Here is a 27419-nt window from a genome sequence, read left to right on the forward strand (position 1 = left end):
AATAATTTTTCTGGTGCGTGTACATGCCTGCCTAATTTTTCTGGCTGCACTACAGCTGCAACAACAAAACAAAAGGCATAGAAAAAAGAAGGGAACACCGAGAGTCCAATATAGTGTAGTATGTACAATAATGGGTAATGAGAGGTATATAAATGAATATACTCACAAGTCATGGTTACCGTATAGGTAACCACTGTATAGACAGGTGAGGAGATTAGACCTGTCCTCACTCAGGATTAAGATGTCGCTCTCTGTAGATAGGGAGAAGAAAAGGGGCATTCAACCCCTTCACCAGGCTTTTAAAGCCATTGGGTACCACATTAAAAATAAAAAAGTCAGATACTCACCTAAGGAGAGGGAAGGCTCGGTCCTAATGAGCCTTCCCTCTCCTCTCCCGGTGCCCTCGGTGCTGCGCTGGCTCCCCCGTTCGCGTCCGCCACCGCAGGGACTTCGGAGGTCTTCGGGAGCACTCGGGCTTCCGAAGACGGGCCGCTCCATACAACGCACGCGCGAGTGCGTCATAGAGGGCGCTCGCGCATGCGTAGTGTGGAGCGGCCCGTCTTCGGGAGCCCGAGTGCTCCCGAAAGCTCCCTTCGGCATGTGGAAGTGGCAGTATTTGACCGAACTGGACCGGGCACCGGGAGAGGAGAGGGATGGCTCATTAGGACCGAGCCTTCCCTCTCCTTAGGTGAGTATTCGACTTTTTTATTTTTTAAATGGTGAACATTCACTTTAATACATTTTATTCTTTTGGCGCCTCTGTTCTCCTTACAAAACAAAAGGAATGTACATGTGTCAATTGCCCTTCGTGCTCGTTATCTTGCCACGGTGAAGGGGCTTGCGTATCACAATGAAGCAATGACCGATGGCTATATGAGTGTCTCGGGGGGGGCACACCCAAGATAATAAGGTTGTTGCTTCATTGTGGACTGATCAAATTCGATCAGCTGGACAGTCACTGTTGTTCTGTCATTGAGCTACCTCAGCCCAGCGACCATATGGGCTTGAAAACCGCCATGGCCTGCACTCTTGCCATGATGCGCACCAGTCCAGCATGGCCGTCACTACACAAACAGCTGTTTGCGGTGCGTTACACAGTGAGTTTGGTCTGTCAGTGTGAAGCAGAACTCTAATTACACTCCCTGATTGATTTATACACATGCAAGATGTTTTAAAGCACTTTAGGCCTCCAATTTAGCATGCAATGTGATTTCTGCCCTTAAAACGCTGCTTTGCCCCAAATCCAGATTTTTCCCCGGGACTTTTGGCGTGTATCCCACTCCGCCATCTAAAAACTCAGATGTTAGACCCCTTGAAACATCTTTTCCATCACTTTTGTGGCCAGCAAAAATGTTTCTAATTTTCGAAGTTTGCCTCCACATTGAAGTCTATTGCGGTTCGCGGATGTTCGCGCGAACCAAACTTTTTGCGGAGGTTCACGTTCGAGGTTCGCAAACCGAAAATTTGAGGTTCGAGCCATCTCTAATAAACACAGGTGCCAGGTTCAGCCCAGCTTTCATGTTTATATCTATGAAGCTGGGAGAGAGGTTGAGTGATGAATGCAGAGGTGACAATTCTGGTGCAGGTTGTCTCTGGGAAGAACAGAATTGATTAGGCATGGTTTCCAGACATGCCTGAATGATTCTTTCTCGAAGCAATAGTCATCTAGCTTTTGTCCTCTGGTCCTGCACACATTAAATCCTCACCCAGCCAAAAAGGGCCATATTGGGTGACTGTTGTACAATATCTGTGGGTACCTTTGGAGTAAAATTATCACAGACAGATGATTGCTGTTTGGCTGCTGTGAGTTGTTGCAGTTTATATCTTTTATTCATTAAATAGGTGCATGTACTAATAGTTACAAAACTAGGTTTGATTTAGGATACACTGTAAACTCACCTTTACTTTTTTTTAACCTAACTGTATTTGCTTCCATTTCCAGTGAGAAAGAGAAGGCTGGCCGACCTGGATGGCCCAATTTTTCCAAAATGCCGAAGTGGGGTGTAGAGCTGAGCTGCAGTGCGCTCCACACAGCAGGGCCCCTTACATTGAGAGTTTGTGCCAGAGCGTGGAATCCTTACAACAGAGCAAGAAGAACCCAGCAACTGTGCTACATACCTCAGTCCTCCATTGTCATGATATGCACCCCGATACGTCATCATAACCTACATACAGCAAGTCTGCTGGCAATATGGCAATTCCTGTTTCCAGACCAGTTGTCAGATATTGTGAGAATAAGTTACTTTGCTGTTGGTGTTTCCTGTGTAAGAGGGATCAACAATCAGATTTTTCACATGTATGTATGATAATATACTGTACTTGTTTCTTCAATGAGTCACCTGTAGTGATCATGGGACACATTTCTATGTGATATACATCACTGAAATTATTGAATTGCTTTTCAATCTGCCATGATTATATATAACTAGTGACCTTAGCCCGGGCTAGCGCACACACACACACACACACACACACACACACACACACACACACACACACACACACACACACACACACACACCTTCACTCCCCATCCTCCTCTAGCTCTTGGCAGGGTCTCTGCGTCTTGTCCCTGCACATGCGCAGTGCTTAAAAGCACTGACACACGGACAGACGCAGGGACACTTGCCTATTATTAAGCAGGATGGTCACATGGTTGGTCTGATGCCATACAAAAACAGTTTGTGAAATGAGACTGAAGACTAAAACCTGGTACACACCTTCAGTTTTGATTGGTCAATGATTGGCCAATTTTACCTCCTCCGTGTAGTATGGGAGTCAACATATTTTGAATACGATTAACAGATTGAGTAGGTTAACTAGAATAACACATGGAGTAGGTAAAATTGGTCAGTGATTGGCCAATCAAAATTGAAGGTGTGTACCAGGTATTAAGTTGTACACTGTGCCTGCCCCTTCCTCCCCCATTAAGGTGCTCCCATTGGCTGACTGTAATTAGACCAGTGTACACTTAAAAACTTTTGAGAAGATAGATACATTAATTTATATAAAATTGTACAGCAAGCCTATAAAAGGGACACTAGAGGAGGAAAGAAGGACAGAGAAATTGGCTCCCGAATGTAAGACAATTGTAAACTATGTAATACCACATAGGGATAGTGACAGTTGCCCAATGGGAACATCGTAGTAAGGGAGGAAGAAAAGCATACAATGTAGAACTTAGGCTTGATGAACACAGGTTCACTTAAAATGTGTAAATTATAATAATTAAAAAAACGAAAATAAAAAAAACCAAATGAGCCTAAATCAAGAAATATCTCAAGAACACTATAATAGCTAACATTATTTGTCTTGGAAACACGTTAATAACTACCAAGAAAAACACTGACAGAGGTTATATACCTTCTGCTTGATGTTCGGCTTGTGGCTCTAGTAATACAATGTTATTTTTCATCAGGTGATCAAAAATCTTTTCAACCAAGTACACGGAAAAGCTACAGTGAGTTCTGGCATGCACAGGACTGCCCGTTTCATTCCTGTTCAAACAGCAGACTATAATTAAATGCAGAGCACATCACTGGCTTGGGGCAGTGGGGACTGTAAGGGTCCTTTTACACTATTTCCGTTGTGTCATGGGTAATATAACTGCACTGCAACGCAATGCAGTTATATTTCAATAGTGCATCCTCACTGGCACATTTTGGTTGCAAGAAGTTCTGGCAGAATTATACACAGCTTGCTGTGCGTTACCAGCCGACATGTGCAGTGCAAGTGTAAAGTCTATGGACTGCATGCTGCACTGTATCGGTCGCATTGCTGCAGTTGTAGGGTGCTATCTTACATGACTGTTGCCATCCTATTTTTCAGGATGTGTTCCGCAACATATATAGTGTGAAAGTACTTTTAAGGTCAGTTTGCAATATAACTACACTTATCCTTAATAGGGCATATGAGCATGAAAAGTTTCTGTCATACTACTGAGATTCTTTTTACACTTCTATATGAAGCCACACAAACAAGGTATTCATTTCAACATGTATGACACTGAGTCTGATCAGTTCATTCAGGAGAAATCAAAATCAGAGTCATCATTCACAGCAGTAAATGTGTGCAATCAGCTCCTGGCACGCATGATGGCTGGAAATTGGTTGCTGTAAGAAAACAGCAACTTTCCTACCATCCAGTTTCTCTAATTCTACTACATATTTAGGAGTATACAGCATCTATAATGTTCAACACCCAATGGACATTATCAGACAAATACAGTAAATCGAAGCTATAAGAAGATGGGCATAAATCCAATCTGCTATAAACATAGGCTAAAATGGCTAGATGACTCAGAAGACCTTAGCACAAGACTTTAAACAGATATACGACAGTAGATGGGACCCAAAACTAAGAGATGTACACAAAGCAGATCCCAAATCGAAGATTGGGGAAAGGGGAAAATGGGGGGGGGGGGTTTAGAGCAAGATAGGGTTGAGGACTCCCGTCACTTAAACAGAACCCGAGGTGTGTTTAAAGAATGTTATCTGCATACAGAGGCTGGATCTGCCTATACAGCCCAGCCTCTGTTGCTATCCCAAACCCCACTAAGGTCCCCCTGCACTCTGCAATCCCTCATAAATCACAGCCGTGCTGTGAGGCTGTGTATACATCTGTAGTGTCAGTCTCAGCTGCTCCCCCGCCTCCTCCATAGCTCCTGTCCCTGCCCCCGTCCCTTCCCTCCAATCAGCAGGGAGGGAAGGGATGCAGGCGGGGACTTGAGTTCTGCAGGAGGCGGGGAGAGCAGCAGACTGACACTATAGAGATAAACACAGCCAGCTCTGACAAGCTGTTTGTCAGCAGCGTGGCTGTGATTTATGAGGGATTGCAGAGTGCAGGGGGACCTTAGAGGGGTTTGGGATAGCAACAGAAGCTGGACTGTATAGGCAGATCCAGCCTCTGTATGCAGATAATATTCTTCAAACCCACCTCGGGTTCACTTTAATCATCTATGGGTTTCTTTTTTTTTTTTGGGGGGGGGGGGGGAGGGGGATGCTAGTAATCTGTTGGGAGGGAACACGTTTGCACACATACATATCCAATTTGCCTGCACAGAGAATGAACGTGTGGCAATAATGACAGTGGGTGTGTGGCACAGTCAACAAATGCATACTGAGTAGGATAGGTGGCATGGATAATAAGGAGGCTGCAGCTGGATGGTACAGATACTGAAGGGGGCCTCAGGAATGCTTACAGTGATAAAGCAACCAGCTCTTACACTTAGCAGTGATGAAAGTTAACCATTTAAGGACCAGCAGTCTCTGGGCACTTAAAGACCAGAGACCGCTCGTCCAATCCAGACGAAATCCCGACGAATCGCCGAACATACCCACCGCAACCGCCGTCATCACCGCTCGCCAAGACCCCCAGGACATAGACTCTGCCGTCTCTATGTCTATGTCTCAATGTAAGCCAATGGGAACGGCTTACATTGAAAGACAGGGCCAGGAGCCAATGAAATTGGCTCCTGACCCGCTCACATGACTCTGCCGTCATAGAGACAGGCAGAGCCTGTGAGATGCGGCGAGAATCGTCGGGTTTGAGCGGCACGATCGGCGTGGAGCAGCGGAAACGGCAGATGCGCGCTGCGGACAGTGATTGAGATCTACGCCCTGCCAGCCAGGAGCCCACCAATACAGGGCGTAGATCTCAATCACTGCGGTCCTTAAATGGTTAAAGAGAATCTGTATTGGTAAAATCGCTCAAAAGTAAACATACCAGTGCGTTAGGGGACATCTCCTATTCCCCTCTGTCCCAATTTTGCCACTCCCCGCTGCATTAAAAGTAGTCAAAAACAGTTTTAAAAAGTTTGTTTATAAACAAACAAAATGGCCACCAAAACCGGAAGTAGGTTGATGTACAGTATGTCCATACATAGAAAATACATCCATACACAAGCAGGCTGTATACAGCCTTCCTTTTGAATCTCAATAGATCATTTGTGGGTTTACCTTCTATCCCCCTGCAGCTATCACCCACTGAAGAGTGACAGGCTGATTGTTTCCTCCTGCAGACAGCTCTGCTGGTGCCTGTAATCCCTCAGCATGTGACAGCCCAGCTCCTTTCACAGCCTAACAGAGGACGATTTATCCAGCTTTTAAAAGATAAGAGAGCAGAGAGGCTGCCTAATGTAAATAACACACACAGGAGTGTGCATAGAGGGGGCCTGGAGGGGGGGCGTACATAACAGATCAACAACACTGACGAGTTGGCAGCCTTCCAGACACAGGGCGACAAATCCGACAGGGTAAAGATACGTTGATTTATTACAGAGGTGGTGATAGTAGAAAGTGCTGCAGTAAGCCAGGGCACATTAGAATAGGTTTAGGAACTTGTAGAATGGTAGAAAACAGGATGACATTTTTGTTACAGAGTCTCTTTAAGCCCCTGGGATCAACTGCACCTCCAAACAGTGGCACCTGTAGGCACATGCATATTTTACACAACAGGGAATCCAAGGCTACTTAAAAACTTTTGTAGTAGACTTCTGTAGAAAAAGATGGTAGCAAGTTCTGACCTGTGTTAACCTTCCTGGCGGTTGATTTTTTTTGTGCCAAATTGGCAGAAATCTGTTTTTTTTTTATTTTATTTTTTTTGTTTCATGTAAAGCTACCAGAGTGGTAGCTACATGAAACACCACTAGAGGGCGCATGTGTCACTCTAGTGCGATCGTCGCCGGCATCTATAGCAAACAGGGGAACGCGTATATAACGCGCTCCCCTGTTTGGCTTCTCCTCTCGCCATGGGGACGATCGGAATGACGTCATGGATGTCAGCCGAGATCCTGATGTCAGGAGCCTCAGATCCAGCCCATAGCGCTGCCCGGAACTCATTGGTCCGGGCAGCGCAGGGCTCTGATGGGGGGGGCCCTCTTCTGCCGCTGCGTGCGGGTGATCACCGCAGAGCGGCGGCGATCAAGCTGTGCGCGCAGCTAGCAAAGTGATAGCTGTGCGCACAGCACTTTAAATGGGGCAAATCGCCCCACTAGGGGCTGAGCTATCTTCCTGCGCAGCATAGCCCGAGCTCAGCTCGGGCTTACCGCCAGGAAGGTTAATGTAATACTCATTTTCTTCATGTAATGCTATTGTTTTTCGTATTGTAATAGACAATCTATGAGGGATTTACTAAAACTTCAAACAAAGCCAGTGCAAAGGAATTTAAACAGTAAACAGTCACACGTCATTGCTCTGTATTCACATGTATTTCTATATTAAAGACACAGCATTTTCAGGTGAGGACAGTAATGACGTAACAGCCACCATATTTTTTTTTTTATTATTTTTAAATAGCTTATAAAACAAATATGATGCTCCCGTATTGATGTTTCCTATTGTTGTATCCTAACTTCAGAACCTCAGAGGGTCCTGAATTAGTATATGCAGGGCCGGGATCTGTAGCTAGAATAGTGGACTTCAAAACAGATATTTGGATGTCACAGCCAAAATCTTAAATTGTCAATGCTGTATTACAGCTGTCATGTTTTTTTTTTTTTTTAAACAATTTATTCAAATGCAGTTTAAAGGATGGCGCAGTGATGATTTATGGAACGGAGTAGTTATATAGATGACCTTAGGTATATAGCTGCAAACAAACGTGCTTGCCTTTTGCTGCTTATGCTGGGACACATTCTTAAATATCCATATATATTTTCATACCAAATGTAACTACTTAATAGATCCTCAAGAGTATACAGGAATGAAAACTGTAATCCTGATTAACTAAGAGGAATCCTTCCTCGAGATAATTGGATACTGTAAACTTGTCTGGATTTATTATGGATCGTCTATTAGGTGGCAAGGGTGTGCAACACAAAAGGATTAATACTTACCTGGAGCTTTCTCCAGGCCCATGTAGTCCACTGGCACCCTCAGGGCCCTTTTACACTTAATCAGTTGCTCTCAGTTATAACGGAAAGAACAACTGATTTTCTTATGGCTGTCCATGTTTTCTTATGGCTCAGTTCCCACTATACACGTTTTAACTGAAAGTTCTTTCCAATGAACTGCTATGGAGAAAAAAAACCTGCAAGTTGCAACGCATACTAATGTATACGAACGCATTAAATGTAAAAGGGCCCTTAATGTCTGTTTTCCTGCTGTCTGCCCCAGTAATCATTGACTACTGTGCATGTGTGGTCTTGCCCCTGCTCCTCCTTGGGTGTGCACCCATGGCTACAGGGTGGCTGGAGGGCCCCAGGTATATTTAAATCCTTTTGTGTAAATTGTCTTGGGTCTACTTTAAATTACACTTAAATTACACTTGAAGTCAAAATACAATTTCAAATTAAGTGCCTAATGGGTAAAACCCCTTACATCTGAAAGTCTTCATCAGGCTCATCAGTTGAAGCGTTCACCAAGAAGTGCCTATGGCCGTGCACAAATGCTATTGAAAAAAGGATCACTTCTGCATGAATGAAAGCAGTAGTGCAAAAGTGCCTTCTTTCACTGGTGTGCGATTTCGAATGCACACATGCCCAGTTCAGAATCACTTTTTCACTGCTTGGTGAACTTCTGCAAGCCTGTGGGGGGGGGGGGGGGGATGTCCTAAAACAGGGATCCGCAGGGACCCCGAAGACTCTGAGCAGCATTAAGATTGTTATATATATGTGCTCTGGCCCACTAGCGCTTGGAACACTTTATATGTACTTTAAAAGGTACCTGAACTGACATGAAACAAAGGGCCTTATGCTTTAAACTGTGATAAAATTGCAGTGTAGAGGGAGCTCACAGCAATTTTACTAAAACTAATGTAGGGGTGCACCGCACATTAACCTTTTAGCACCGTGGGCATTACTGGATTAACAAGTTTATTACTGCTGTAACACCCTGAGCACTAAAGGCTCGCTACCCATGGGGGAACTTTACCACAGTGTAGTGCATCAGGTCCAATCCTACGCAGCGCTTGCCTTCGTTCAATTTCAAATTATTTTTTTTTTGGGGGGGGGGGGGGGGGGGGGGGTTTGCATTGCAAATAAATTAAATAAATCAGATTATATCTCAGGTCTGGTGCACATTAGCGTTTTTCTGCGGAGCCGGCCGTAAGGATCCGGCAATCAGGATCAGGAAAAACTGTCAGTTTTTACAGCCAGTGTGCTGTAAACTGTCAGTTTTCTATTTGTTACTATGTAGCTGCAAAACCTTCCGTGTCCGTTCCGCTGAGCAAAACGTTCCAGAAAATTGGGTCCTGCAGCATTTTTTCCTTCGCTCAGCGGAACGGACCACAGAACCGTATGGCCGGTTCCATTGGCAAACGCTAATGTGATCCGGGCCTTAAACTGTCAAGGCTCCTGTTTACACTTAAGTTTACAAATGCAGCATTCCATCACTCCGATACGTCCTCCTTCTGTCTGTCAAGAAGGAAGTATCGGAGTGATGGAGAGTGGCGTGGTGACAAGGGCGAGGTAACCCTTCCTGCCAAGGCCCGCATGTACGAAGGCTCTTTTTCTGTTCCTACACATTCAGTACAGAGATTCGCATTTGTAAGTTCATCCCCAATTTCATATGTTTCCATTGACTGATTATGGACCGGTGGGATGGTGACGGAGGTAAGCAGGTGTGCATGCACAATCAGCAGCGGTGAGGTAAAAAAGCAGAGAAGCATATCTACGCCCCTGATCTGGAATGAAGTTTTCAGGGGCATAGAAATGTGTAGCAAAGATCCGAACCTGGTTAATACGCTATGAAATGACAAAGTAATCATATTATAGATTTTGTTCTAAAGTGCTGCTAGCCTTTAAATTCTTACCAAATCACTAAACATTCAGAAATACCCACTGTGGTGTGTATGACCACAGGCGACAGTTGGAAGCCCTTACTACCCAATAATTTATTAATTATTGGGTAGTAATTTCCCAATAGATTAATTTCAGGATTAATTATAGCAGGTCGTCTATAATCACTTCTAATAATAATGGCCTGGAGATGCCTTAGTAAATCAGGCTCTATATGTAACTGTGAACAATGCATATGTTATAGGTTTTTTCTTTACAGTGCAAGCTTACAAATTCTGTACAACAGAGTGCATTAACCTCATGGGGCCCATATGCAATTCCACTTTACTCCTACATTTTCTCCTAGGAGATAATTTTTCATCCTCTATTTGAAGTAACTTTCCAGCACTTTTCAACTGAAAAAGTACTAAGAAGTAAGTGCAAAAGTACTATCAAAATTATTTTTAGTATTTTCTTGCTTGTTGGTGGCTTAAAATGCATTTTATTGATAAATTTAAAAATATCTCCTGGGAGAAAACTCAGGTGAAAAAGTGAATTGCATATGGCCTATAATGTGCAATTATTTTTGGCACCTACCTACTGAAGTTCACATTATTAGCAAATAAAAGTTATATTTCAGTCAACTAGATGTCTCACCTTATATTATATTTTAATTTAGCATTCCTTTTAAAATGTTATCTTAAACGTTAAGTGGTCACAGAGTACTTGCATGACCACCAGCAGTGAAAGGGTTAACGCACAACTGACCCAACACAAAGCTATCTGAAGGTGCCCACTAATGATACAATCTTGTTTTTACAATCTTACCAAATCTCTTTAGTAGGGATGATCAATGAGTACATGCAGGATTATGTAAATGTGTATGCAAATATATGCAGCTTGAAAATGGACCAATCAATTTAAACCTGTGTGGGACTTGATTGGTCCATTTTCAAGCTGCATATATTTGCATAACAATTTACAGAATCCTGCATGGACTTGGAAATATTTGCATCCCATTGATCATCCCTACTCTGTAGTAGAAGGGTAAGCACAGTGAATATAGTTTGAATGAGCACTTAAAGTAGTTCCTAATATTACATAGTAGTGGTAAGATTGTACAATCAATATAGTGTCATTAGTGGGCACCTTTATGTAAGCACAGAAGTATGTACCTGCTGGATCTAAATATCTTTGAGTCTTGTTCATTCCTCTCCTTATTTCCCGTTCCCCATAATCTCACCTTGAAACATTAGAATTTTAGACAACTGAAGTGAGAGGGATATGGAAGCTGCCATATTTATTTACTTTTGAGAAATACCAGTTGCCTGGCAGTCCTGCTGATCCTCTGCCTCTAATACTTTTAGCCATAGACCCTGAACAAGCAGATCAGGTAATATTATTTTTAGATATGATAAGATTAGCTACATGCTTATTTCTGCTGGTCTGATTCAGACACTCCTGCAGCCAAACAGGCCAGCAGGGCTGTAAGGCAACTGGTATTGTTTAACAGGAAATAAATATGACAGACTTTATATTCTTCTCACTTCAGTTGTCCTTTAAGTCACCGTCCCATTCCCTCCTCTTCCCCACCCTATTCACACTCTTTACCGCCCAAGGCCAATGTCACCAGCCGCCCCCCTTCAGTATAGGTAGCGAGATGACCCCTATCCTCTTCTCTCCAGTATAGGTAGCCAGATGACCCCCTTCCAGTGACCCCTCCCCTCTTTCCCTCTAGTATAGGTAGCCTGATGACCCCTCCCCCTCCAGTATAGGTAGCCTAATGATTCCCTTAATCCCTCCCTTTCCCACTCCCCCTCTTTCAGTACAGCTCGCCTCCACACCCTAGCAGCGATCAGCATCACTCACTTCTCTGCTCATCTCCAGTGCAGAAGCTTCCGCTTCCCCTCCATCTCCGATGCTGCCCAAGTCCATAGCTGCCCGCCATAACGCCAACATGCACAGAGAGCAAGGTGGCCACTGCACAGGTGGCTGGCAGCAGGGAGATCATGCGCTTGCCTGATCTCCCTGCATTGCAGCATTTGCAAGCTTGCAAATGCTGCACCATTTTAGCCTGCTGCTTTGGTACCCTTGTTCCTGTGGTGCCCTAGGCCTTGGCCTAAATCCGTCCCTGGGGCCAGTGGGCAGCAAGGAGAGTAAAGGACATTGCACGGAGATATATGGATCTAGCATGAACATACTTGTGCTTCGTTTAGGTAGCTTAACCCCTGGTCAGGTATACCTTAAACAGTATCTCCACTTTCCCTTACAAAAAAGAAAAATCCGTACTTATCCGTTAGCTTTGCGCATCCGGCAGGTGGTGCTAATTACTATTCCCCCTCCAGGCCGCCATGGATAGTAGGAAAGATGTAACTCTGGTGGAGTTTTGTCGCCACCTGCCGGATACGGTCGGCTAACGGATAAGTACCGAAAAATCCATGCCAAATTGTTTTTTGTTGTTGCGGTTTTTAAGCATTTTAACAAACTGCATTATGCAGACATATTACTCTAGTGTTTTTCCTGACCTATGTCTCCATACGCTTCCCACTGAATGTGTTGCTTGTCTTCCAGTATCGTGCACGGTACATAACGCCATTTATTTGAAATACAAGCATAACATGCATGGTGTCTGGTAGCGCACAGCTCGGCATGCGTTCTTGCCACAACATGAACAGTGTGAATAGACCATTAGTGAATTACTGGGAAGTGTCTGTATTATTATGTACTCCATGTTTGTTTCTTACTTTGTACAGTGCCATGAAATATGTTGGTTCTTTATAAATCAATAATAATAAAAGTTGCCTTGCACAGCTGTGTCACTTGTTACTAATTTGGAAGTGATTACTACCACATGATGTGCATGCATTCCAGAATCCACACAGATGTGAAATCTATCCACCCTGCAGGATAAATGTGTTAGGCCTCTTTTCCACGGACACTTGATAGGCAGTGAAATGCCTATGAAACTCTAAGAGCCCATTCACACTAGAAGCGCTTTTCTGAGCATTTTGAGATTAATTAACATTTTTTAACATCGCTCCCATTCACTTTCATTAAAATCGCGGTAAAAATCGTGGAAAAATCGCCACAATTTCATGATCGTGTATGCAAAAATCGTGGCGATTTTTATGAAAGTAAATGGGAGAGAAATGGGAGCGATTTTAAAAAACGCTAATCAATCACAAAACGCTCAAAAAAGCGCTTCTAGTGTGAATGGGCCCTCACAACTTCTTGCTGCTGCCTGGTAACTGCTTGCTGAGCACACAGTTCAACTGTCCACCTGTGGAAAAGAGGCCTTATTGCAGTAACCCAGCACAGCTAAAGAATTGTGCAGCAGCAATAGATTTAAAGGACCACTACTGCGAAAATTTTATTTTGAAGCACCCCCACAGTAGTTACATCATTCATACAAAAGCTTCACTGTGTAATTGTTTTAATTTTTTAGTATGATCCTTTCAACATCCACATGTCACAGTCTCCTGTATCCATCAGCTCCTGCATCTACGCACAGTGAAGGGTGGTGGGGCAGAGTGTGGAGTGCAACAGAGTGAGAGGTGCAGGAGAATGAGGGCACATTGAGTGTGCTAATGGGGAAGGGAGAGATGCAGCAGGAAGATTGTGCTCGTGCACATACTGAGGATCTGGAGAAAGGGCAGAAAGCACAATTCCAGCCAGTCTCTGTATTGTCTCCCACTGTGCTGACAAACACTGTACAGGGGGGGGGGGGGGGTTCACTCCCACACTGAACACAGGCACTCAGGCAGAAGCTGCAGTTCCTGTTTCATCCACTGTGAACCGAATTGTTCATTGTGATGATCCGGATGATTCGACTCAAAGATCCGAATCGTTCATGATCCGGACAACACTAGCGCTGACACCTGCCTCATCCAATGCCTGCAGGGCAGAAAGTGCAGGGGTCCTTTCTATGCAGCGGCTGCAGGAGTATAGGATACAGCGCGTGAGTTTGACAGTTATGGAGAGTAGGGCAAACCATCTGTTATTCATTTACCTGACAAGGCTTCCCCTATTGTAAATTTATAGTTACAAAAGTCTGTCAGCGTAGATGCAGACTTTTAAAGGATCATGCTAAAAAATTAAAACAATTACACAGTGAAGCTTTTGTATGAATGATGTAACTACTGTGGGGGTGCTTCAAAATAAAATGTTTTGTGGTAGTGGTCCTATAAGTTCGTTGAAAGACGATACTGAGGGCTCTTTTCCACGAGCAGTTGATAGGCAGTGAAAAGACTGTTGAAGTCTCACAACCGCTTGCTGCTGCCTGGCAACTGCTCACTGTTGCTTGGTAACTGCTGAGTGCACAGTTCAGCTGCCAGAGGAAAAGGGCCCTCAGTGATATGCTATACAATAAAATGCCCCTAGATCATTAACTGAATGGTTGTGTGTCCCTGGCTTTTTTGTACTGAGCATGTGCACAGGCAGGGCAGTTAGGACACAGGGCCAGATCTGACAGTTTGCTGTGTGTGGTTCACAGAGGTTCTCATTGCATTGTGGGAAATAACAGCTTTTTTTCAACTGCCAAGCAAGCAGCTCCCTGTGTGCATATACTTCAGGCAGTGGTGGGGAACAAGCAAGCGGGACGCGTATGTGCACGCATTGCGGGGGGTAGCGGCTGTGACCTAGCGCCCCTTTTTTAACTGGCAGGCCTTTTTACTAGTTCAATTATAAAAATGCATTGTACAGACATGAAATGAGAGATACATCAGTTGTATTGAACCAGAATGCAACTCTTGAAATGTTACGCGTGAGGTGCTTTTACTCATATGCTGCTCAGGGCAAGCAATGTTTATCTGGAACAATTTGAATGTGTTCTTTGGATTCACACGTCCTACTGAAGGTTAAATTGTAAGGCCTCTTTTCCTCGTGCCTGTAGATACTGTGTGCTCAGCAAGCAGTTATCAGGCAGCAGTGAGCAGTTTCCAGGCAGCAAGAAGCAGTTGTGAGAGTTTGAGTCGCAAACCCACTACGCCTGCTCAGCCGCATCCTCGTTCCCGCTGACATCACTGGGAGCATACTGCGCAGGCGCAGTATGGTCTGCGTCTGTGCAGCATGTTCCTGGTGACGTCAGTGGCAGCGAGAACGCGGGCATAGTGAGTTTGTGACTTTAAAGTTGCAAACTCCAGAAGTGGACCAGAGCATCGGGGACTGGCTGTGCGGGCACAACACGTCTGCGGAGGACCATTAGAAGCCCCAGGGAATTTTAACTCGTTTTTTCCCCCTAGCCCCCCCTACAGTTTTCCTTTAGGCCTCTTTTCTACAGACTGTTGAATTGTGTGCTCAGCAAGCAGTTGCCAGGCAGCAGCAGGCAGTTGCCAGGCAGCAGCAGGCAGTTGTGAGAGTTTGAGAGGCATTTCACTGCCTATCAACTGTCCGTGGAAAAGAGGCCTTAGGCCTCTTTTCCACGGACTGTTGAGCTGTGTGCTCAGCAAGCAGTTACCAGGCAGCAACAAGCAGTTACCAGGCATCTGAGCAGTTGCCAGGCAGCAGCAAGCAGTTGCCAGGCAGCAGCAAGCAGTTGTGAGAGTTTGAGAGGCATTTCACTGCTTATCAACAGTCTGTGGAAAAGAAGCATAAAGGTGCGTACACACATGCGACTATAGTCGTTTGTAACGATCGTTCCCCGATCTTTACCAACGACGATCGTTACAAAAAACGAACCACCGACTATTAACCACTTGAGGACCCACCCTTTACCCCCCCTTAACGACCAGCGCTGCTGTAGCTGATCTGTGCTGGGTGGGCTCTGCAGCCCCCAGCACAGATCAGCGTGCAGGCAGAGCGACCAGATCGCCCCCCTTTTTTCCCCACTAGGGGGATGATGTGCTGGGGGGGTCTGATCGCTCCTGCCTGCGGGTGTTGCGGGGGGGGCACCTCAAAGCCCCCCTCCGCGGCGAAATCCTCCCCCTCCCTCTCCTACCTGGCCCCCCCTGGAGATCCGGGCTGCACAGGACGCTATCCGTCCTGTGCAGCCAGTGACGGGACGTCCCCTGTCACATGGCGGCGATCCCCGGCCGCTGATTGGCCGGGGATCGCCGATCTGCCTCACGGCGCTGCTGCGCAGCAGCGCCGTACAAATGTAAACAAAGCGGATTATTTCCGCTTGTGTTTACATTTAGCCTGCGAGCCGCCATCGGCGGCCCGCAGGCTATTCATGGAGCCCCCCGCCGTGAATTGACAGGAAGCAGCCGCTCGCACGAGCGGCTGCTTCCTGATTAATCAGCCTGCAGCTGGCGACGCAATACTGCGTCGCTGGTCCTGCAGCTGCCACTTTGCCGACGTGCGTTATGAGTGCGCGGTCGGCAAGTGGTTAAAGGGACACTTAAGTCAAACAAAAAAAATGAGTTTTACTCACCTAGGGCTTCCAATAGCCCCCTGCAGCTGTCCGGTGCCCTCGCTGTCTCCCTCCGATCCTCCTGGCCCCGCCAGCAGCCACTTCCTGTTTCGGTGACAGGAGCTGACAGGATGGGGACACGAGTGATTCTTCGCATTCCCAGACACATTAGCACCCTCTATGCTGCTATATGGTATATGATATATGCTATAGCAGCATAGATGGCGCTATTGTGGCCAGGAACACGAATCACTCGCGTCCCCAGCCTGTCAGCTCCTGTCACCGAAACAGGAAGTGGCTGCTGGCGGGGCCAGGAGGATCGGAGGGAGATGGCGAGGGCACCGGACAGCTGCAGCGGGCTATTGGAAGCCCCAGGTGAGTAAAACTAATTTTTTTTGTTTGACTTAAGTGTCCCTTTAAGGCAAACGACGAACGAGCCAAATTGCTACAAAACAAAGTTCTGTCTCGGCGGATCTTAACCAACGACGATCGTTTGCAAAAGTAGTACATCGTTGGAAACGGTCGTTCGTACTAGGCTTGACATGCGCATTTCACTATTTCTCCGTGAAACTTTTCATTTTTATGCGCAGGCGCAATAGTTGCTTTACGTGATGTAACGTTCGTTCTAACGATCAGATCGTTACACACCTTTTAAAACTAACTTTACTTAGGTCGTTCTTTCATCAATTAAAAGTTCGTTCGTCGTTCTCAACGAACGAACGATCGTTGTCGCGTGTGTACGTAGCATTAGTGTGTGCTGAGGATGTGATACCACAAGCACTGTTCTATAACCATTTTTGCAACAGAATGCTGCAGAGTTTGGTATAATGTCTAACCAAAAGTAGAAGTGACAAACACGTAAAACAGAAACTTCTGTCATATTTGCGTTGGCAAGACCATGAAATATTTTGCTTTCAGCAGTGGATTTATTAGCCGTCACTTCATAAATGCCAAATTGTTTTGCAGCATTTGTTAACATATAAGGCAAAGCCTTTGCCTGTAGATACAGAGGTTGCTCATGATAGAATTCATCAACTCTGTGCTTTACTGGTATTGCGATATACTAAACTGGACCCAAAAATATTCCTGAAGTAACTGTAATAAAGACACAAGCTGGGTGTTGCACACATCACTTTCCTGTAATCAGGATTCACAAGACTAGCTCAACTATACAATACAATAACATTTCTATAGTGCTTTTCTCCCATAGAGCTTAGGCTCTCTCAGATTCAGTAGTTGGTAGTAGGATGAAGTATTCACACAACAAAAGTTATATTTCTGCAAATGCCAAACTGAACAGGTGGGTTTTCAGTCTAGATTTAAAGATAACCCGAGGTAGGTTCTAAGAACGCTAATTGCACACAGAGGCTGGGTCTGCATGTACTGCCCAGCCTCTGTTGCTATACCGATCGCCCCACATTCACCCCTGTGCTCTGCTTGACCCCCATATATCATACGCCGTAACGCCGAACTGTCGACACACAGCGTGCCACAGCCGGCCGTTTACCTCTGCATCTGTCACTCTCGGTGCTCCCCCTCCTCCTCCATAGCGCCGGTCCCCGCCCGCGTCCCTTCCCTCCCCGCTGATTGGAGGGAAGGGACACGGGCGGGGACCGGCGCTATGGAGGAGGCGGGGGAGCGCCGAGACTGACAGATGCAGAAATAAACAGCCGGCTGTGACACGCTGTGTGTCGACAGCTTGGCGTATGATTTATGGGGGTCAAGCAGAGAGCAGGGGGCCATTGGTATAGCAACAGAGGCTGGGCAGTATATGCAGACCCAGCCTCTGTGTGCAATTAGCGTTCTTAGAACCCACCTCGGGTTCTCTTAAACCTTCTAGGTGTTACGCCACTCAGGAGGTTTTGCCAGTTTGTGCTAAAAATTTAATTATGGCGATCAAATGACTGTAAACCCTCTAGCTAGCACTAGGCTAGCTAGTAGAAGTGCCCAGCACCCCCCGATACCCGCCGCTCCCCCGTTCTTACATTACCCAGGCTGGATCCAGCGATCGGCGCAGCCTCCCTAGGACAGCTCCGGTCTTCACTATGGGGAGGATCGCATATGATGTCATGCGCAAACCCGATCCTCCCCATAGAGAGACCGAAGCTGTGCAGGGAGGCTGCGTGATCGCTGGATCCAGAGGATGGGGGGTAATGTATTAACGGGGGGGGGGGGTCGGCAGGGATCTGCAGTAATCGGGGGGAGCTGGACACATGTACTAGCTAGCCTAGTGCTAGCTACAGGGTTTACAGCCATTCGATCGCCATAATTATGCTTGGGGGACTCCTGAGGCCAGCAAGCGGTATGCCCGACACAGTGTCGGGCATACCGCTAAGGAGGTTAAACACGTCCAGGGATGGAGCTGTCCTGATCTGCTGAGGTGAGGAGTTCCATAACGTAGGAGCAGCATGACAGAAAGCTCTGGGACCAAAAGTTTCCAAGTGGACTCTGGGTATGACTAGATTATTAGAACCTGTGGATCTGAGATTGCAGGGATTGCTACGCAGCTGTAACAATTAGTGAGAGGATGCTCACTGCACATCCACTATCCAGCAGTGCACTGGTTAATTGATCAACTAGTAGGCCTAGTGCACACCAAAAAACGCTAGCAGATCCGCAAAATGCTAGCAGATTTTGAAACGCTTTTTCTTATTTTTCTGCAGCGTTTCACCTAGCGTTTTGCGGTTTTGTGTAGCGGTTTTGGTATAGTAGATTTCATGTATTGTTACAGTAAAGCTGTTACTGAACAGCTACTGTAACAAAAAACGCCTGGCAAACCGCTCTGAAGTGCCGTTTTTCAGAGCGGTTTGCGGTTTTCCTATACTTAACATTGAGGCAGAAACGCATCCGCAATCCAAAATCTGCAGCAGCCCGGGAGTATGCGTTTCTGCAAAACGCCTCCCGCTCTGGTGTGCACCAGCCCATTGAAATACATTATCCTAGCGGATCCGCACCCGCAAGCAGATCGCAAACCACAGCGGAAACGCTCCGGTGTGCACAAGGCCTTAGTGAGAAGTGTGTACACATCCAATTTTGATTGTCCTATGACTGCCCAGTTTTACCCCTTCCATGTAGTATGAGGGTCAACAGATTTTTAATACAATGAACAGATTGTGTAGGTAAGCTCTCATACTACATGGGAGTGGTAAAAAATAAATTGAATGTATGTACCATACTTTAATGCTGCTATGACTGTGTAAGCAATAGGCAAAACAGCTGCAGCACACACACAGCAAGCTGTTGTGCTGTTCTATACACCCAGAGCAGTGCCTAGCTTATGAAATGTGCAGTGGCCATGCAGTGCAAAACAGCACATGCTCAGTGCATCAAAAGTAGGACTTCAGATATTCCAGTGCTGGCTTGTGACTTACAATAACCATCATTGTCCTTCTCTAGCTCATAATTTTCTTTCTCTTCGCAATATTCTATAACATCAAACATATACAGTAGGCCCATATGAATTAACCTTTTCTCCTGGGTTTTCTCCTAAGTGATATTTTCAAACGTCAATAAAATGCATAAAATAGTTTTGACAGTACCTTTCAACCTATTTTTTGGTACTTTTTCAACTGCAAAGTGCTGAAAGGTTATTCTAAATAGAAGATGAAAAATTATCTCCTAGGAGAAAACCCAGGAGAAAAAGGTTAATTGAATATGGGCCATAGGGTTAGGACCACCTCCACCACCTCACAGAACCAAATACCTAACAATTTGTGCTCCTAACCTGCCCCACTTTTTTTTTAAGGTAACAATGTATTATCAATTTCCAACAATAAGGCTAGGTGCGCAGTAAACATAAAGCCAGAACATTTTTTGGGAATGGAGACAAACGATTGTTGATTCTATGCAATCTATAGTATCAATTCAGACATGTCTGTTTTTTCTTTGTTACAGTAGTGAAGCGTCTTGCGCTTTTCTGGACACCACGTACTCTACATATGCTGATGGACACGAAGGAAACATTAAGCAAGAAGTATATGGAGGTTGCCATATCTATTTTCTTTTAAACAAAACCAGTTGACTGGCAGCCCTGCAGATCTGTTTGGCTGAGGTAGTGTCTAAAATCGCACCAGAAACAGGCATGCAGCTTGTCAGATGTGGTCAGATTTGACAGAAATGTCAGAAACACCTGATTTGCTGCGTGCTTGTTCAGGGTACATACCTAAAAGTAATAGCGGCAGAGGATCTGTAAAACAGCCAGGCAACTGGTATTACTTAAAAGGAAATAAATATGGCAGCCTCTATATACGGTAACTAATTTCAGGTATCTTAGACAGACTACATAGGCACTACATACTTCATACTTGCACAAATATTAGATTTCTGGCTGAAACGATCAGGAATGATCAGTTTGCCTGAAGAAGATATGAAGTGTCTTCACCAGAGCATCCTGCTCATGGCCCTTACAGTCAGAATGCGTCAAGTAGTGTTAAATTGCATTAAAATAGTGATCACAACCATGGGCGTCCGCAGAAAATTTTCCAGGGGAGGGCAAAAAGTGGGGAGCAAAAAGCGGGGCGGCAAATTTGGGCTGCCGTACGCGCGCCAAAAAAATGGAGCTACGGCGCGCCGCGCCGAAAAATGGGTGTGGTCATGAACCAGAATGTGGGTGTGGTCGTGGGTGGAGACAAGTTTACATGAACTAAGCAATGGTGGGACATTAGATTAGGACAGTGGTGGCGAACCTTTTGGAGGTCGAGTGTCCAAACTGCAAAGTCACTTTACTATCACAAAGTGCCAACAGCAATTTAAACTAAATACAAACGTTTTAACTCATACATGAACATTATGGAAAATTAAGTTGAAAATAAACTGTGAAGATAAACAATTTCATCCATCGTACTCCTGAAAAAAATTATTCATTTTTTTTAGAACCTCCCAGTTTCATTTTCTGTTTTAAAAAGCGGAAAAAGTAGGTTTAATGCTATTGTCTCATATGATGATGATTCAGCTTTTTCCATAGTCTCGCAGTTAGCAATCATGTGACCCCCAACAAGACAAATTCAGCAATCATGAGGCCCCCCCCCCCCCCATCAAGACAAATTCAGCAATCCAGAGGCCCCCAAAATGACCAACTCAGCAATCATGAGGCCCCCAACAAGACAAATTCAGCAATCATGAGGCCCCCAACAAGACAAATTCAGCAATCATGAGGCCCCCAACAAGACAAATTCAGCAATCTTGAGGCCCCCAACAAATCATGAGGCCTCCAACAAGACAAAGTCAGTAACCATGAGGCCCGCAACAAGACAAATTCAGCAGTCATGAGGCACATAAATAGACAGCTTTTCACATAAATAGGCAGAATGCTCTCACCTCTCACCTGGCAGCAGTTCCCCAAAATACACTCAATCTGACAGCAGTTGTTCCCCAAAAATAGGTAGCCCCAGGTCTATAGGTGTCCTCAGAATAGGTGGCCAGCGGTATAGATGTCCCCAGAACAGGTAGCCAGGGGTATATGTGCCCATTATATGTAGGCAGGGGTATATGTCCCAGTATATGTAGCCAGGGGGATATGTCCCAGTATATGTAGGCAGGGGTATATGTCCCCAGAAAAAGTAGCCAGGGGTATATGTCCCAGTATATGTAGCCAGGGGGATATGTCCCAGTATATGTAGGCAGGGGTATATGTCCCCAGAAAAAGTAGCCAGGGGTATATGTCCCAGTATATGTAGGCAGGGGTATATGTCCCAGTATATGTAGGCAGGGGTATATGTCCCAGTATATGTAGGCAGGGGTATATGTCCCAGTATATGTAGGCAGGGGTATATGTCCCAGTATATGTAGGCAGGGGGTATATGTCCCAGTATATGTAGGCAGGGGGTATATGTCCCAGTATATGTAGCCAGAGGGATATGTCCCAGTATATGTAGACAGGGGGATATGTGTGTCTCAGTATATGTAGGCAGGGGTATATGTCCCAGTATATGTAGCCAGGGGTATATGTCCCAGTATATGTAGGCAGGGGTATATGTCCCAGTATATGTAGGCAGGGGTATATGTCCCAGTATATGTAGGCAGGGGTATATGTCCCAGTATATATAGGCAGGGGGTATATGTCCCAGTATATGTAGCCAGGGGGATATGTCCCAGTATATGTAGCCAGGGGGATATGTGTGTCCCAGTATATGTAGGCAGGGGTATATGTCCCAGTATATGTAGCCAGGGGTATATGTCCCAGTATATGTAGGCAGGGGTATATGTCCCAGTATATGTAGGCAGGGGTATATGTCCCAGTATATGTAGGCAGGGGGTATATGTCCCAGTATATGTAGGCAGGTGTATATGTCCCAGTATATGTAGGCAGGGGTATATGTCCCAGTATATGTAGGCAGGGGTATATGTCCCAGTATATGTAGGCAGGGGTATATGTCCCAGTATATGTAGGCAGGTGTATATGTCCCAGTATATGTAGGCAGGGGTATATGTCCCAGTATATGTAGGCAGGGGGATATGTCCCAGTATATGTAGGCAGGGGTATATGTCCCAGTATATGTAGGCAGGGGTATATGTCCCAGTATATGTAGCCAGGGGGATATGTCCCCAGAAAAAGTGGCCATGTGTGCAGGAGGAGGGGAGCAGCGGAGAGAAGAGGGAGAGCTATGGGCACTCACCTTAGGGGGCTCTCCCTCCCTCTCTCGTTCTCCCCTCCGGAGTCCGGAATGAAGTGTGCAGCGGCTGGCACTTACCTCCTCTCGTTGCACGCGCCGGATGGATTAGCCGCTACTCTGGCCTGATCCAGACCAGAGTGCGGCACCAGAACTCCCGGCGCAGGAGCGAGAGGAGGTAAGTTCCGCCCGCTGCCAGCCGCTGCACACTTCATTCCGGAGGGGACAGCGAGGGAGAGAGAGCCCCCTAAGGTGAGGGAAGGGGGGGGGAGACGTCCGCCCTTCCCCACTGTGCCCATAGCTCTCTCTCTTCTCTGCGCTGTTCCCCTCCTGCTGGCTGCACAGGCACGCGGCCGGGGGGGGGGCAGCGGGCGGCCAGGCTCGGGCAGATGCCCGGTTTTGCCATATGTGCGGACGCCCATGATCACAACATGATAACGTTTGATCTGGTGACTGATAGGCCACGGGGCAGCGGGACCACTGAAACTATGAATTTTAGAAAAGCAAAGTTCAATCAAATTAGGCAGGCACTAAGTTTGGTGAACTGGGATAATGTACTACAAGGGGAGGACACTGAAGGGAAATGGCAAGCTTTTAAACTTATTCTCAATCAATATTGTAGTATGTATATCCCATATGGAAACAAAATGTCTAGGAATAAAAAAAGGCATCTATGGATGAATAGAAAGGTTAGGGATAAAATGAAGAGGAAAAAGAATGCCTATAAGGTCCTAAAACAGGAGGGAACCGAGGCTGCACTATGCAATTATAAGGAGTGCAATAAAAATTGTAAAAAAGAAATTAGGCTGGCAAAGATCGAAGCTGAAAATCAAATCGCTAGGGATATCAAATCTAACCCAAAAAAGTTTTACAAGTACATCCACTCTAAAAAAAGAAAGGTTGACTGTATAGGACTCCTAAAGGATGAGGGTGGGAATTCAATGGTGGATGACCAAGGTAAGGCAGAGTTATTAAATGCTTTCTTTGCTTCTGTCTTCACAAAGGAAACAGCACTGTTGCAAATTACAGAGGCAGAAGAGTCTCAATCTTCTAACTGTAATATTAAATACTTAACGCAGGAAGAAGTGAAGGCAAGACTAAATAAAATAAAAATAGACAAGGCACCTGGCCCGGATGGCATGCATCCTCGGGTCCTAAGGGAATTAAGTTCAGTTATAGATAAACCCCTTTATCTTATCTTTTGTGACTCTCTTTCAACTGGCAGAGTCCCAGTGGATTGGCGTACAGCCCACGTTTTCCCATTATTTAACCACTTGCCGACCGCGCACTCATACCGCGCGTCGGCAAAGTGGCAGCTGCAGGACCAGCGACGCAGTTCTGCGTCGCCGGCTGCAGGCTAATTAATCAGGAAGCAGCCGCTCGCGCGAGCGGCTGCTTCCTGTCAATTCACGGCGGGGGGCTCCGTGAATAGCCTGCGGGCCGCCGATCGCGGCTCGCAGGCTAAATGTAAACACAAGCGGAAATAATCCGCTTTGTTTATATTGTACGGCGCTGCTGCGCAGCAGCGCCGTAAGGCAGATCGGCGATCCCCGGCCATTTAGCGGCCGGGGATCGCCGCCATGTGACGGGACAGCCTGTCACTGGCTGCACAGGACGGATAGCGTCCTATGCAGCCCAGATTGCCAGGGGGGACAGGGATGAGAGGGAGGGGGGGAATTTCGCCGCGGAGGGGGGCTTTGAGGTGCCCCCCCCCCCCCGCAACACCCAGGCAGGCAGGAGCGATCAGACCCCCCCAGCACATCATCCCCCTAGTGGGGAAAAAAGGGGGGCGATCTGGTCGCTCTGCCTGCACCCTGATCTGTGCTGGGGGCTGCACAGCCCACCCAGCACAGATCAGCTAAAACAACGCTGGTCCTTAAGGGGGGGGGGGGGGGTAAAGGGTGGGTCCTCAAGTGGTTAAGAAGGGCAAGAAATCAGATCCAGGAAATTATAGACCTGTAAGCTTAACATCAGTTGTATGCAAATTTGAGGGGTTACTAAGAGATACTATACATGACTTCATAGTAGAAAATAATCTTATTTCTCAGCATCAACATGGGTTTACTAAAGACAGGTCCTGTTTGACTAACATGCTCAGCTTTTATGAGGTAGTGAATGCTAATATGGATATTGGGAATGCTGTAGATGTGATATACTTGGACTTTGCAAAGGACTTCGGCACTGTTCCCCACAAAAGTCTGGTGCAAAAGATGAGGATGCAAGGACTGGTGAAAAGTCTGTGTGCATGGATAGGGAACTGGATAATGGACAGAAAAAGAGTTGTGATCAATGGATCGTACTCAAAATGGGAGACTGTTAGCAGTGGGGTCCCACAGGGGTCTGTACTGGGTCCAGTGCTCTTCAATTTATTTATTAATGACCTAGTAGATGCAGTAGTGAGCAATGTTGCTATTTTTGCAGATGATACAAAATTGTGCAGAACCATCAACTCTCAGGAAGATAGTGTCATATTGCAACAGGATCTGGATAGGATGGCTATATAGGCACATAAATGGCAGATGAAATTCAATGTTGAAAAATGTAAAGTCATGCATTTTGGTCGTACCAATGGTCTAGCACCATACAAAATAAATGGGATACAGTTGGGGACATCAAACTTGGAGAAGGACTTAGGAGTACTCATCGACAACAAGTTAAATAATCATACTCAATGCCAAGCCGCTGCAGCTAAAGCTAACAAAATTTTGGGATGCATTAAAAGGGAAAAACTCGATATGCTAGCATAATATTGCCCCTGTTTAACTCTCTAGTAAGGCCACATCTGGAATATGGAATTCAGTTCTGGGCACCACATTACAAAAAAGATATTGCAGTTTTAGAGCAGGTGCAGAGACGAGCAACAAAATTGATACGTGGGATGGAAGGTCTCACTTACCAAGAAAGGTTAGATAAACTGGGTTTATTTAGTCTAGAGAAAAGACGCCTTAGAGGAGATCTAATTAACATGTATAAATACATCAGAGGGCAATATAATAGCTTGGCGGATGAGCTTTTTGTCCCTAGGCCATCTCAAAGGACTAGAGGACATGATCTGAGCATGGAGGAAAAACGATTTAGCCATTTATTTAAAAAAGGGTTCTTTACAGTAAGAGTGATTAAGATGTGGAATGCATTGCCACAGGAAGTCGTAATGGCAAACTCTATACCTGCATTTAAAGGGGGCTTAGATGCTTTCCTTGCATCTAAGCCCCCTTTAAATTGTTGAAAGACATCCATGGCTACAATTACTAGGTAATGCCTAATTATGTTGATTCAGGGATGATTGCCATCTGGAGTCGGGAAGAAATTTTTCCCTTTTCCCTGGATTACTGCAATGCCCTTTATGCTGGCCTCCCCAAAAAGGACCTGCGTCGCCTGCAATTAGTGCAGAATGCTGCTGCCAGATTGCTAACAAACCAGCCTCGCCACTGTCACATTACACCGATCCTTCGCTCACTGCACTGGCTACCAGTAGAATGGAGAATACTCTTCAAGATTGGACTGCTGACATTTAAATTCCTGCACAATCTGGGCCCTGGATACATGAAGGACTTGCTGAAGCTGCAGCCACCTGTTTAGCCTGACATTTCCAGACTTATAAAATTCTTCCTCTGTACCACAATGGTCTGAGCCATGCTTATGCGCTTTGAGTCCTATGGGAGAAAAGCGCTCTACAAATGTTATTTGTTGTTGTTGTTGTTTTGGGGCTAATTGGACCATGCCTTGTAAGGGTTTTTTCGCCTTCCTCTGGATCAACAGGGATATGTGAGGGAGCAGGCTGGAGTTGTACTTTGTACTGGTTGAACTCGATGGACGTATGTCTCTTTTCAACCATAATAACTATGTAACTATGTAACTATATAGAGGGGAAATTGCCCTCTGAAATAGATCCGCTGGGCATCATATTACATGTGACTTTTGGGACATTACAGCAGTGGTAAAAAAAAGTCACACTGCAACAAACACAACGCATTCAGGGTGTAAGGGCCCTCAATGGGCCGTTACCCCTAGTGGACAAATGACTACTTTGCTACCAGGTCATAGCCCCTGGTACAGTCCCACTGTACAAACAATTCCTTGCTCATGTCTATCACCATGCTTTACACGTGTGCACACAGAAACTGGAGCACAGATGTGCACATGCCTCCAACCATGGTCATCAATCCACAGAAAGTGGTGTGTGTGTGTAGAAGTACATGCATGCCGAATGGTGTTTTAATTGCTACACAAGGTACCAATAACATTTTACCATCAGATATCTGGTGGTTTGTGTATCTATAGCTCCTGCAATGGACACCCATTAAGCAGCTGCCGTTATCCTGTCTACAAAGTCCATGCCCAGTTTTAGGCTGGAAAAAATTGCTTTTGGAATAAACTAAAATTATTGAATAAAGTAGGTGGAGTTTGTGTCTTATCACTGCAAACTCTGCCCTAGCCTAACCTGGAAGAGGGGGCAAAACCAAACAGCACTTCAAGATTATGTTTTCAGTGTGGTGGTGTTATGCTGGGGATACATGGTACGTTTCCCCATATCAATCGAGCCGCTAATGGCTCGATTGATAATTTCCGACAGGTCCGATAAACTGCCGGATCGATTCCCCGCTCGATCCCCGCCAGCGGGGAGTCAAGCGGAAGATAAGGAAGCGCCCGCGGGGATGAGCGGGAATCGATCCGGACGGCGGCGGGGACGCGGTGGGAGTTGATCCGGCAGCTAATTGAGCTGCCGCGTCGACCCATTTATGGCCAG

General features: G+C 45.8%; 1 protein-coding gene across 1 annotated transcript in view; it reads left to right on the plus strand.

Moving 5' to 3' along the window:
* Positions 1–4381, plus strand: part of TMOD1 (tropomodulin 1) — a 101550-nt gene extending 97169 nt beyond the window's left edge. The window contains exon 10 of the mRNA XM_068271337.1: positions 1943–4381. Within this exon, the coding sequence (XP_068127438.1) occupies positions 1943–2007 (65 nt within the window). The 3' untranslated portion in view covers positions 2008–4381. The remainder of the gene's footprint in view (positions 1–1942) is intronic.
* Positions 4382–27419: the final 23038 nt, after the last annotated feature.

This window comes from Hyperolius riggenbachi, chromosome 1, assembly GCF_040937935.1.
Source record: "Hyperolius riggenbachi isolate aHypRig1 chromosome 1, aHypRig1.pri, whole genome shotgun sequence".
In the NCBI taxonomy this organism is placed as follows: Eukaryota; Metazoa; Chordata; class Amphibia; order Anura; family Hyperoliidae; genus Hyperolius; species Hyperolius riggenbachi.